Raw genomic sequence first — 11,983 nt, forward strand, 5'->3', positions numbered from 1 at the left:
AGGAGCCGTGGCACCGAGTTGCAATATTTTTACTGTGCTATTGATGCATGATTATACACAATGGTGTTTTGGAATGTATGTATTCACCTTTGGATTATCGACACATTGTGTACTACCAGTCATTGCAAAATAATTCACAATATGCCTGAGTTCAGGCACTGATCCAACATAACTTTGGTGTTGGGGTAAATTTTTTCATTCTCCATCTTTCTTCTTTGTTTTGCTACTTATTAGTGTTAGAGTTTTCCTCCTACGTCACTTATTTGAATTGATTGTACCTTGAAACAGTTTGTCTTCATAGAACAAGATCATACTTTCAGCTATGTTGTGGATGATACTGTGACCTCTCTTATTTTTGCAATTATAATTGAGGTTTCTGTTGATTAAAATAAGGATGTGGGAAGCGTCAATATAATATAATAAACCACAATCCTTTCATTATGATTTCGGTCAAGATTTTTGAATGGAAAATTTGATTATTGGATCGCAATGTTGAAGTAGACATACGAAATTTGAGATGAAAGATAATCAAATCCTTTCATAGTGAATGATTTGGAACATCGTTATTGTTGGCTAAAAGTTGAATGGAAACACGACGTGTGGGTTTCAGTCGCACCAGGGACGGATCCAGAATTTTAAGTTTGAAGGAGCCGCGCATTATAAAAAAAAAATGCGTTAGCGATTAAAATTATCGATCACAAATTTTGAGATCGCCAAGGCATTTTAGTGACGAAATTAAATTTCCATTGCTAAATTTAACGACAGAAATTAATTTTCAGTCGTTAAATTTAGCGACAAAAATATTCAATAGCTTGTTTAAACCTTGATAATAAAATCCTAAACATCCAACAATAACCTCAAGAAGAAAACTCTATGAGTAAACCATATCAAAATGAAAATAATAAAATCAAATTTCATTTCATCATGGCAACAACAAATATGATGTAATCGAAAGCATCATAGTAAACATAATCAACCCAATTTATTTCAATTAACATAGGAGATAATTCAAAGCAATCAGGAACTTCCTTTGATAACAAACTATATGTTGGCAGTGTTGTAAACAAACCATGATTCAAAAACATGAAGTAAATGTATATTTAATTAAGTATCAATTACAATTCGCTAACTAAAAGGAATTCAACGTTCTTTTAAATTTTCGAAATCTTCAATGATAGCTTCTATGCTCACACTTCTAGCAATTTCTCTCTCAATATATACCATTAACGCATCTGAGAGAAAAGCATCTTTCATTTTGCTTCGAAGCCTTGTTTTCACAATATTCATCGTAGAAAATGATCATTCTGAAGTAGCCGTAGAAACCGGAAGAGTAAGCACAAGTACGATCACTCTAAAAATGAGGTTGTATGTAACAGACTTGTTAGTCTTTACCAACATTGACATAATTCTGAAATGATTGAAAGATTTTTGTAGTCGGACCCTTTGACTACGTTATACTCGTAATGCTTCAATTGCATCTCCAATTGTTCTTTTTCATCTCTGGTAAAATCCTGAGCATAAAACTTTTCAACTAATTTACATATATCCACAACTCTGAAAGACTCCGCTGCATTTTGAGGATTTAGGGCATTACTAAGAGTGAGCAATTCCATAGTATCATCACTAAAGCGACCATTAATTTCTTGCAACTGTGAATCTATCGAAGCATAAAAGAGGTCTATTCGATAATGATGTTCAATGGTGAAATTGTCTTGATGAGCACGTCCTCGACCTCGTTTATTAATATATGGAGCATTGAAATCAGGAATGCCAATATTTCGAAGTTCACAAAAGGATTTCACTTTTACAAGCAAATCATCCCACTTGTTATCCCTCATCTGTTGAAGTAAATTCTTAATAGATAATACAAGCTTCATTGCATTTATAATATCCTGAGACTTACTTTGTAAAGTCTGACAAAGAATATCTGTGATCCCCATAATCTCTTTCATAAGATGCAAGATGAATACAAAATCAAAGGAAGTCATTTCACCATAAACGGTTGTTGCATCTACTCGTTGAGAAGGAAGCCCATCATCCATAATCTTGAGCAATACCGTACACGATGCACTAAACATCTTAAGCCTTTCAATGATCTCAATTGAGAACTCCAGCATGTATCAACAGCTCGTTGTAAAGTACCTATCTGATTAAGTCCACGCCCTCTCTCGAGTTCATTAATAGCAATCAAATATGCAATGTCATCTGCATGAGCATTCTTCAATTCATCATTACGCTTATATGAAGAACCAACAATATTAACTATAAAAGTTAATCTATCAAAAAATTGATCAATAGGTGTCACATTTTTTTGCTGCTGCAACCAAAGTCAATTGTAACCGATGAGCAAAGCAATGGACATAATAAGCACTTTTACAATCTTTTATAATCAAAGCTTGCAATCCATTAAACTCGCCCCTCATATTACTAGCACCATCATAGCCTTGACCTCTAATATTTTGAACATCCAAATTGTAGTGAGCCAAAGCAGAATATATAGCATCCTTTAAAGTTAAAGCCGCAGTATCAGATACATAAACAAGGCCAAAAAAATGTTCTTGAATGAATCCATTACTATCCACAAACCTCAATACTATAGACATTTGCTCTCTTTTTGATGCATCTCGGGCTTCATCAACAATTATGCAATACTTGGCAACTCCAATTTCTTCACGAATTATATTTTTCACTCTCACCGAAAGCACATGAAGTATTTGTTTCTGAATACCGTGACTTGTATATTTGGCATTTTTTGGAGCTTTCGCAATTGCTTTTGAAAGTTCATCATTGTACATGGTCAGCACATCCAAAAATTCAAGAAAATTGCCACGATTAGATGAACTAGATTTCTCATCATGACCTCTAAACGGAATTCCTTGAAGTGCAAGTAATAACACCACGTGTATGTCAGCCTTCAATCGAAGACGATTAGTTGCAACTTGTTCATCATTAAAATTATCAAATCTCCTTGATATATGTTGTGTTTGGTTCATCAAATCCTCACATGCCTTTTCAGCATTACGATGGGTGAAGATACATTATCCTTTCCCATATGGCCTAGGAAAGCACAAGCTTTTGCATTTCGAACTTTCTTCCACTTATCAAATCCATCAGCAGTAAATGTAGTTTGATTTAAGCATCCTGAAGGTTTGTTGAAGATAAAACATGGAAAGCAATATGCTTTATCTTTAGTGGGTGAATACTCCAACCAAGGAAATTGTTCATACCAAGTTGACTGAAATCTTCGAGGGTGCTTAATATTTTTATTTAATGGATATTCTTGAAGAATAGGTTGATATACTTTCAGATTCAAATAAACTCGACGAATCTCGTCTCGTTGATTAGGATGATATTCCCAAATTTGTCGACGCAATCCTGGATCACACTCTAAAGAATCAAGATCAACCTCTTCAGTTTCTGTATTTTTGAATCTTTTAGGAGGAATTTCAGATGGAAAATCATCATTATTTGATCTTGTCGATAGAGTCATCGGAGTAGCCGGATCCAGTTCATTTGCTCTCTTCCTTTGAAAAAATTTATCAATCGTAATAGTATTTCTCATTTGAAGTATATGTAACCTTTAACAATGAAAACTCGAATTATTTCAAATAAGTGAATAATAATTAATAACAACAATATTAAACCAAACATTAAGTCAATGATAAAAAAGTAAATAATAATAACACCATAAACAAACAAAAATATCAAAATTTTTATCATTCATGATCATTAACCATTAAATAAGCAATTCCAACTTCAACTATTTAGGCACTTTAATTTCTAAAATAACAAGATTTAATTAAAATGTCTAAATTAATCATTAGGAGAAAGCAAACAAAATCAAGGAATCAAGTAAAAAGTAGAAAAGCAAACAAAATCAAGAAGTCCAACGAAATTGTGAACTTGAAAATGAAGATAAAAATGATAAAATAAAGGTATAAATTTGTGTTAAGCTAGTAAGCTTCATAAATCATAATCATAGTGTGATAGATCCTACCTTCCCTTTAAAATGCAGTGGCATATGCAACGGCGGATTAAAACAATAATAAGATTATTACACCAACAGGCAAGGTAGGATCTAATAAATTATTAGATAATAAGATTATTAGGTTGCATTTTAAAACAGTAATAAAATTATTAGGATCAGGCAAAATAGCCAACAGCCTTAAACAAAAAAAAGAGGCAAAGTTCTACAATCTATATATTACAGATAAAATTTAGAAGGATGATCGATCGAGGAACTAGAAAGGGAAGGTAGGATAAAGAAATGAATATGGAAACACCAACCAAAATAAAGATTTTTTTCCCCTTCTCAGTTCTAAGAGTTTCAAAACCCTAAGGAGTAAGGACTAAGGAGAAGAGGAATTGCACCTTTCTCTCGAATCGGGATCGAGAACGTTCTCGTCGTAGTTTCGCTGAGATCTGAGACCTCCACACCGGAGTTCGCCAACTGTGGAGCGAGTAGTCGCTGCTGCCGCCTGCGCCGCCGACTGATTCAAAATGTCGAACTCCCAAATCAAAATACCTATTTGCCTTTCTCATTAATTAGCTTATAAATAATAATAATATATTAGTATATTATTTATTAATTTTACACGTGGACCGGGGGGTCGTGGCCCCCCCCTAGTCCATATGTAAATCCGCCTCTGAGTCCCACAAAGACCGACTGATTCGGAACAAAGAAGGTGAGAATTCATGGCCCGGATGACATCAACTCGAGGGGTCTTTTTGTGAACCTCATTACTCGTAAAAATCGGTCAGGACACGATATGTCCGCAAAAGGCAACTTGTTGGCCAGCATGCAAGCCAAGGCCAAGGTTGCCAGCTTGCCTGCACGCCACGTTGTGGCTTGCTTGTTGGCAAGCACGCAAGCCACCAGCCACGTTGAACAGACAAGGTCTATATAAGACAGTTGAGAGGAATGAAGAGGACACAGAAAGAGCTCAAGTGAGCTTTGTGTTGTGTGAGAAGAGCACGCTTCCATTCCTCCTTGAATCCCCATGTTTCCTTCCTTCTGTTGTGCACTTCTTTTGCTCAACAGAAATAGTGATAGCTTTCAGATATAGTTTAGATCGTCACGACAACTAGTGCTCGGTTGTACTCGTGATCTTGCTGTTTTTCTCCTGGGAAACAGACGTCCAACTACTCCTCTGAGCACCACAGAGGGGTCGAATATGTTTTAAGGAGACAGCGCTCTGCTAGACTCGGCATCCACTCTGAGTTCGTGTTGCAGCTCTCGACATCCTGTCAGCAACTCTCAGCAGCAACTTGGCGCCGTTTGACAACTCACGGTGTCTGCGACTCACCTACTCGACGCCTGGATCGGCTCGTTAGAGTCGACAGTTTGAGATTATCTGCTCAAGCCTACTTGATTGTAAGTCCTTATGCCTCTGGTACGCACTCAGAAGCGTGAAACAAAGCTTCTGAGACGATCACACAGATTGTAACAGATTCACACCCAACAATTATGACACAGAAATGTGCTGACAGGAATCATGTTTTACTTGTCAATATGTACAAAGAAAATGCTGATCTTTAACCCTTGCGTCTAGCTAAAATTACCCAGGAATTCATACGATCCAGCTTGTGTTGTGAGCAGGCGATACTAAACCGCGTCGGATATACTTCAGATATTAACCATGGTTTTTGATGAAAAAACAAAACCCATCTTGGATACCTTGAGAAGTTACCAAGACTTACCACCTGTATGTATCTTGTTTGAAACAAAACTGTTACTTGTTTGTTTAAAGCTAATGAATCTAATTATTCAGGATAAAGCTCTTGCTACATTAGCCATTGAGGATAAGAAACGGCAATATGCTGCTGCGGAGAGATATTTAGAAGAAGTGCTGCAATCTGCTCTAAGGACGCCAGAAATATGACATGTATGTCAAATTATTTCTTCAGTTAAAGCATTCAAAGTATTATTTGCAGAAACAAAGTTTTTTTTTTTTTCAGTAGCAGATAAGTTAAAATTTGATTTGATAAGAAGTTCAACTATAGTTTAATGCCTGCCCAAGATTCAGAGAGAAACTTAGTTTAAGATAATGGCGTGATTCTGTTTTTAATTACTTCAAATGAAAAATGTACATCCGTTACATTAAGGTGCGGTTCCTTAATATCGGTCCCACAGATATAAAGGAAGGTATATATAGATATACAAACGTCAGACATATGATAGAATAAACTTCAGATCATCATGCGTCTAATCATTACGTCAAAAATATCATGTGCTTACCATCTATGCTATACACTGGGGACTTAATTACTTCATATGAAAGTTCTACGAAATGTTGTTCACTCGGTTTAATGATAAATCAACAATAGGATAAAAGATTTGTGTAGTAAACCCTAGTTAGCGAGGGTATTTTGATGTTTACTGCACAAGTGGTAGGTTTTAATAGCCTCCGTATAGAGTTGGTAATGTGGCGAGATTTAGTTAAAAAAAAAAAACATATATGGTCCTGGACACCTCACACGTCTATTCCATAGTCCTTTATTTATATAAAGATAAATTAAAAAATTAAGTAGACTAAGGGTATTTTCTGGAATGGTCTCCAGAGTCATTTGTATAGAAGTAAATCAAGAAATTGAGTAGACTAAGCATATTTTACAAAAAAAACATATAGATAGTAGTTACACTTGGCTTTTAGCCAATTATAATGAAGATATTTAGAGAAGATATATTTTTTTAAATATCTCTTCATTTCAAATATCTTGATCAGAGAGAATAAAAGTGAGAGGATTAGAAATCACTTATAATTTCTATTTTTTAAAAAAAAGAAAACAATACTCCGTGTGATAGTGGGGTGGACCCTGTTTAAATGTACTATTTAATTAATAAAATAATAATGAAATCTATAAATGTTTAATTGATGAGATATTTGAAGATAAAATTTAAGACATTCGAGTGTGGAATATTTAATAATCACTATTTGATAGAAATATTCTCTATTTTGGATGCACTAATAAAATTTTTAATAAATAAATTTAAGTAAACTAAATAACTAAATAAGAAAAACGATCGAAGGCCAAACACAGTTCAGCTAGAAGGTTTCTTTAGCATCCATTGCGTTAATAAATAAATTTCTATCTTGTTCGCCTCGCCGTCTTGTGGTTTGAAGCGGGGATACACGACGCGTTACTACCGCATGTCGCTACTTCAAACCCTCGCTCTCCAAACCCCGGCCTTCCTCCGCTCCAAGCAACCATCGCCGTTCTCTCTCTACTTCCTCTCTCCCAACCCTGCCCTTCATCCTCATCCCCGATCGTCCCTCCGCCTTCCGAAACCTTCTGCCTGCATCTCCCCGTCGGATCCAGACCCCGATACTAAGCCCAAGCCTCGTCGGCGTCGCCGTAAAACAGAGGGAACCGACCCCGTCGATGGCGCCCCGGCCGAGGGTTTCGTGCCCCGCAAGCCGAGGCGCGGGCGCCGGAGCGAATCGGCGGCCGTGGAGGACTTCGTGAGGTCACGGCTCCAGGATACTTTCGCTGCGATCAGAGAGCAGAACGCGGGGCTTCTGGAGGGGAAGCACGAGGTTCTCAAAGCGAGGAGGACCGACGAAGAGGAGGAGGAGGAGGAGAAGCGCAGCGAGGGTGAGGATCTGTCGGTGGAGGATGATGATCCAGAATGGCCGCTCGACGCCGATGTTGGATGGGGGATCAGGGCTTCCGAGTACTTCGAGAAGAATCCCATCAAGAACGTCGTGGAAGAGGGGGTGGAGATCGATTGGGAAGGGGAGATGGATGAGGGTTGGGTGAAGGAGATCAATTCCTTGGAGTGGGAGAGCTTTGCGTACCACCCCAGCCCTCTTGTTGTTTTGGTGTTCGAACGCTATAGAAGGTGAGAACTAGTCTTGCATTATCATTCTTCGGTCCATTTTTTTAATTGCAGTGACTGAAATTGTTCATTCTTGGTTGCAAATATAGATAAACATCAATTGTTAACGCCTTTTTGGTGAATGCTCATGATGGTTGTTCTTGCTGGTAACGAATTGTGAAATATCAACTTAAAAATTTATTTAGTTGGAATTGTTTTTTCTTAAGATTTTGAATTATGATTGGAAACTTCTTTTATGGTAGGTATAGATTCTGCCAATATGTTGTTAACTGTATAGACAAACAAATAATGCCATCCCATTCAGTATAGTGTACTCCTTGTGTGCAGAATGCAAGTTTCAATAGTTTGGGTTGGGATTTTTGTTCCTTTACCATTCTTTTCTTTCTTATGGACTTTTGTTAGGTGCCAATACTCTGTACATAGGAAATCACATTTTTTTTCTTTATTAATTGTTGGGATATCAGATAATGTTTCTTTCTTATTTCTACCGAAAATTGTTTGATCGTTTGATATGCATATAGAATAGGCATCATGATATAATTATGTTTATATTATCACCACATGAGTAGTATCTTAACATAATGGATCTTGCATGCATCAAATTTGGGTGATAATGGCGATTAAGCTTGCTTTTTTGGTTTCATCACTCCTTTGGAGTTGAAGCTATAATGCCAACTAATATTTTCTTTTAAAAAAGAAGCTGTTATTATTAGATGACTAATGAGAAAAGCGAATGCGTTTGTTGTTAGTCCATGATTTCTGCTGATCAGTAAAAGTTCACTTAGGATCTAGTATAGTCCATGGTTAACATCAATAAAACTATTTGCCAGATTGGATGGGTAACTTTTTCAGAAGATCATGAACTTAACATTTAAATAAATGCAACTATGAACTTCCAACACTTGCAGATTTACCACTATAGTTTGTCTTTTCACTACCTTGTGAACATACAATTTTCTGCTTCACAGGGCAGCTCATAATTGGAGGATGTTGAAGGAGCTGGAAAATGCAGCCAAGGTATATTGGAGTGCTAAAGATCGGTTACCTCCCAGGGTATGTGATTGTTGTTGTTGTTGTTGTTATTCCTATTATTGCTGTCTTTTTGAATAATATATATGGAAGCAAGTTCCTTGTTTGTGAAGGCAAGAAGCCCCCATGTCGAATGGCAATTATTTAGTATAGAAGTTGAACCCTTTTTTTCCCAAAATTTTGATAATCTTATGGCATTTCCTACCATGAGAAATCCTTTGCAGCCCAAAATAGCATCACATAGTAATTAAATTCTCCATTGATTTGAAAATAATGATGCTGTGCAGACTATCAAGATTGACATTAATATTGAGAGAGATTTGGCATATGCTCTCAAAGTCAAAGAATGTCCTGAGCTATTATTTCTGAAAGGAAACACGATTCTGTACAGAGAGAAAGGTATAAGCTGTTCAAGATGGATATCCCAACTTGAGTTTGCAACCCTTTTGCATTTCATAATTGCCTCCAAATTATATTTCAGAGTTTAGGACTGCAGATGAGCTGGTACAGATGATTGCACACTTCTACTATAATGCTAGGAGACCATCATGGGTTGATACTGCAAGAGTTTCTTTGCGCTGTTGAATCTTGTTCAGGTAGTCAACTTCTTCATCAAATTTGACAAAGTTTTACACATCTATTTGCCTTTGGAATTCTGAAGATTTATCTGAACAAAGAATTATGAGTTGATTTATCTGATCTCATCTAGTCTTCCGAAAAAAGATAATTTTGGTAAGATATTCAGGTATTGCAGTCTCTCATTGGTGACTGTAAAGAAGTTCTTCGAAATTCTATTGAGTATGAGTTGGGCATAATCACTAGGTTGGAGTCTTATTCAGAAAATGGCTCCCGTGGTCATATCTAGGCGAGATTGTGTCTTGAAGTCGACTGCATCATGAGATTTTCTTGACAATTCCATAGTTAATGCATATCGAAGCTTGTTCACCTTTTCATCGGGGAATAAAATCATTAAATATTACGATCCAGCAATAAACAAATAAATAAAAAAAATCCAACCACGCTGAGTAACCTTGGACTCATTTTGCTGCTGCAGGTAACTGCAGCTTCAATGATATTGTAATTTGTTGCTTGAACTATTTTGCAAGGAACAACTTAACGGAAACAACAATGATATTTCATCAGATTGTTAGGAGATGCAGAATAAAGTTGGTTAAAATTTGCGATTATGGACAATTCTGCTGCATTTGTTTGCAAACTTTTCTCGCCCATGAAGGCAATGGTGCCTTGATCCTGAGAGGCACCCCAGTAATAGGGTGATCAAATGACAGGCTTTCTGCGTGCAATGCATGAGCATCACAAGTTACACCCTCCCATTCAAGAACTCCGCCATACTTGACATCGCCCATTATTGGTAGCCCGAGATACTGGCAATGAAGGCGAATCTGATGCGTCCTCCCGCTCTGAGGGTATGCTCTGACCAAAACCTCATGGTTCTTTTCATCAGCAGTATTGATTACCCTTTCACCTTCCTTTTGCACTATCACTGACTCCCCTCCGTCCAGTGGCTGAGCAATATCTCCGAACTTACCTTGCCAGTTCACAAACAGTACTTCAAAGGATGTGAGCATATGCTTCACAGTGGATCCTCCTGGAAGCGGCCGTCCAACATCGTTTGCAGAGTACACACGCCAGGCCCCAAATTTTGATCGGCCATGCCCCGAGCTTATGCTGATCTTGTCCCAGTTTGGTGCACATCCAACACACAGAGCCAAGTAGGTCTTCTGGACCTTGTGCTCAGTAAATGCTTTCACCAATCTACCAGCAGCTTTGTGGGATTTGGTGATCACCATTAGACCGCTAGTGTCACGATCTAACCGGTTAGCCATATGCAGTTCAGGTTCAGTAGCACCATCACCTGCCAGCTAAGGGATATCATAAACCAGCATAAATTCTTTTGAGAGGTGATCATGTCTTCTAAATTGTACAAGAGTGAGACGTCAACTCATTTGAACCATAAATTCGACATTGATCACAATTTTTCTGATGATAATAACAGCTGGATTGATATCAATCAATGCAGTTTCAGTAAAGTTGATCCCACACTTCCCAATTTAAAATGCCACAGAAATTGATACCAATCCACGCAGTTTCACCGCAACACGAAAGGTTTGGGAGATCCGGAACTCACCGGAAGAGGTAGAAGATGCGATCGAGGACAGGATTGCCTCGCAGTACACTCCGGCGGGCTTGTTGGCGACCGCCAAGTACTGGTCCTCGAATACGATATCGGCGAAAGAGAGGGCGTAGCCTCCAGACCTCGCGGTCGCCGACATAGCACGGCGGAGCTCCACGCTCTTCGACAGCGGCGGGTACGGCGGAGAAAGAGGGATCGGGTAGCAGCTTCCGGGAACCGCATCGGCGGAGCTCTGCAAGGTTGCGCTCGATTTATCCACCGCCGCCGATCCCGCCTCCATCGCCGGATAGCGAACCCTTAACAGCGATCCACCCGATAAGATCAGGAAGCGAGTAAGAGAAGGAGGTAGGACGATTCGGATCTAACCTTGCCGATAGAAAGGAAGAGATTAAGGTGTCCTTCCCAGAGCGCAAAGGGAACAATAGCATACGTACGGCGGTCGCAGTCGCCGTCCCTTCTCGTCGTCGCCTTTGGCACTCGTCGAAGGAGGGGCGAAGCCCTCGTCGCCCATTTTATTTCGCAGGCCGATCCGGCCCGGTCTGAACGGCTTGGGTCAGCCGATCCCGACCCAACACGGGCACGGACCTGAGTCATAGGTAAGTTTGTGCAAAAATGAAACAGGAATCTCAAGATCTTAAGATTTAATATTTAGCCACTGTCGAATCTTCTTGTTTCTACACCATGTAAAAGTTACTTATTTCTACGACATATAGCAGATACAATATAAAAATTAATTATTTCGTAAAAATCTTAAACTCTAAATACTATTATATAATAATTATTTTCATCAATTTAATCAAAATTATTAACAATTTATTAAAATCATTTAAAAACAATTATAACATATTTCTAGTATCTGGTATAGCATATAAAGCTATTAAGTAATTATTATTATATTATAGTTATATTATATTAAGTGTTATAATTTTAACAGTTAGTTAATAGGTTCTATATGTTAC

At 37.9% G+C, this 11,983-nt stretch overlaps 4 protein-coding genes across 9 annotated transcripts; 1 reads left to right on the forward strand and 3 right to left on the reverse strand.

The window, feature by feature from the left end:
• Positions 1 to 1,210: 1,210 nt before the first annotated feature.
• Positions 1,211 to 2,117, reverse strand: LOC121999783. The gene is made up of 2 exons (XM_042554420.1): positions 1,452 to 2,117; positions 1,211 to 1,351 (listed from the first exon to the last, which is right to left on the reverse strand). Exons 1-2 carry the CDS (start codon positions 2,115 to 2,117, stop codon positions 1,211 to 1,213), a joined length of 807 nt encoding a protein of 268 aa, XP_042410354.1.
• A 174-nt stretch (positions 2,118 to 2,291) lies between these two features.
• On the reverse strand, positions 2,292 to 3,490 carry LOC121999784 (zinc finger MYM-type protein 1-like). Its single transcript, XM_042554421.1, has 2 exons — positions 3,005 to 3,490; positions 2,292 to 2,912 (listed from the first exon to the last, which is right to left on the reverse strand). The coding sequence occupies exons 1-2, from the start codon at positions 3,488 to 3,490 to the stop codon at positions 2,292 to 2,294; spliced, it is 1,107 nt and encodes a 368-aa protein (XP_042410355.1).
• A 3,596-nt stretch (positions 3,491 to 7,086) lies between these two features.
• Positions 7,087 to 10,137, forward strand: LOC122002873 (thioredoxin-like fold domain-containing protein MRL7 homolog, chloroplastic). 4 transcript variants are annotated; one of them, XM_042558239.1, is made up of 5 exons: positions 7,087 to 7,843; positions 8,809 to 8,893; positions 9,157 to 9,268; positions 9,351 to 9,465; positions 10,013 to 10,137. In XM_042558239.1, the coding sequence occupies exons 1-4, from the start codon at positions 7,152 to 7,154 to the stop codon at positions 9,452 to 9,454; spliced, it is 993 nt and encodes a 330-aa protein (XP_042414173.1). In that variant the 5' UTR covers positions 7,087 to 7,151; the 3' UTR covers positions 9,455 to 9,465; positions 10,013 to 10,137. The 4 variants fall into 4 exon arrangements, with proteins under 4 accessions (XP_042414173.1, XP_042414172.1, XP_042414171.1 ...); XM_042558238.1 differs by having other exon boundaries at positions 9,924 to 10,057; XM_042558237.1 differs by lacking the exon at positions 10,013 to 10,137 and adding an exon at positions 9,615 to 9,848.
• On the reverse strand, positions 9,940 to 11,528 carry LOC122002872 (RNA pseudouridine synthase 1-like). 3 transcript variants are annotated; one of them, XM_042558234.1, is made up of 3 exons: positions 11,391 to 11,528; positions 11,019 to 11,320; positions 9,940 to 10,752 (listed from the first exon to the last, which is right to left on the reverse strand). In XM_042558234.1, exons 2-3 carry the CDS (start codon positions 11,244 to 11,246, stop codon positions 10,054 to 10,056), a joined length of 927 nt encoding a protein of 308 aa, XP_042414168.1. In that variant the 5' UTR covers positions 11,247 to 11,320; positions 11,391 to 11,528; the 3' UTR covers positions 9,940 to 10,053. The 3 variants fall into 3 exon arrangements, with proteins under 3 accessions (XP_042414168.1, XP_042414167.1, XP_042414169.1); XM_042558233.1 differs by having other exon boundaries at positions 9,940 to 10,745; positions 11,391 to 11,522; XM_042558235.1 differs by having other exon boundaries at positions 11,019 to 11,500.
• Between the last annotated feature and the right edge of the window lie 455 nt (positions 11,529 to 11,983).

Source organism: Zingiber officinale, chromosome 7A (genome assembly GCF_018446385.1).
Source record: "Zingiber officinale cultivar Zhangliang chromosome 7A, Zo_v1.1, whole genome shotgun sequence".
Taxonomy (NCBI): domain Eukaryota; kingdom Viridiplantae; phylum Streptophyta; class Magnoliopsida; order Zingiberales; family Zingiberaceae; genus Zingiber; species Zingiber officinale.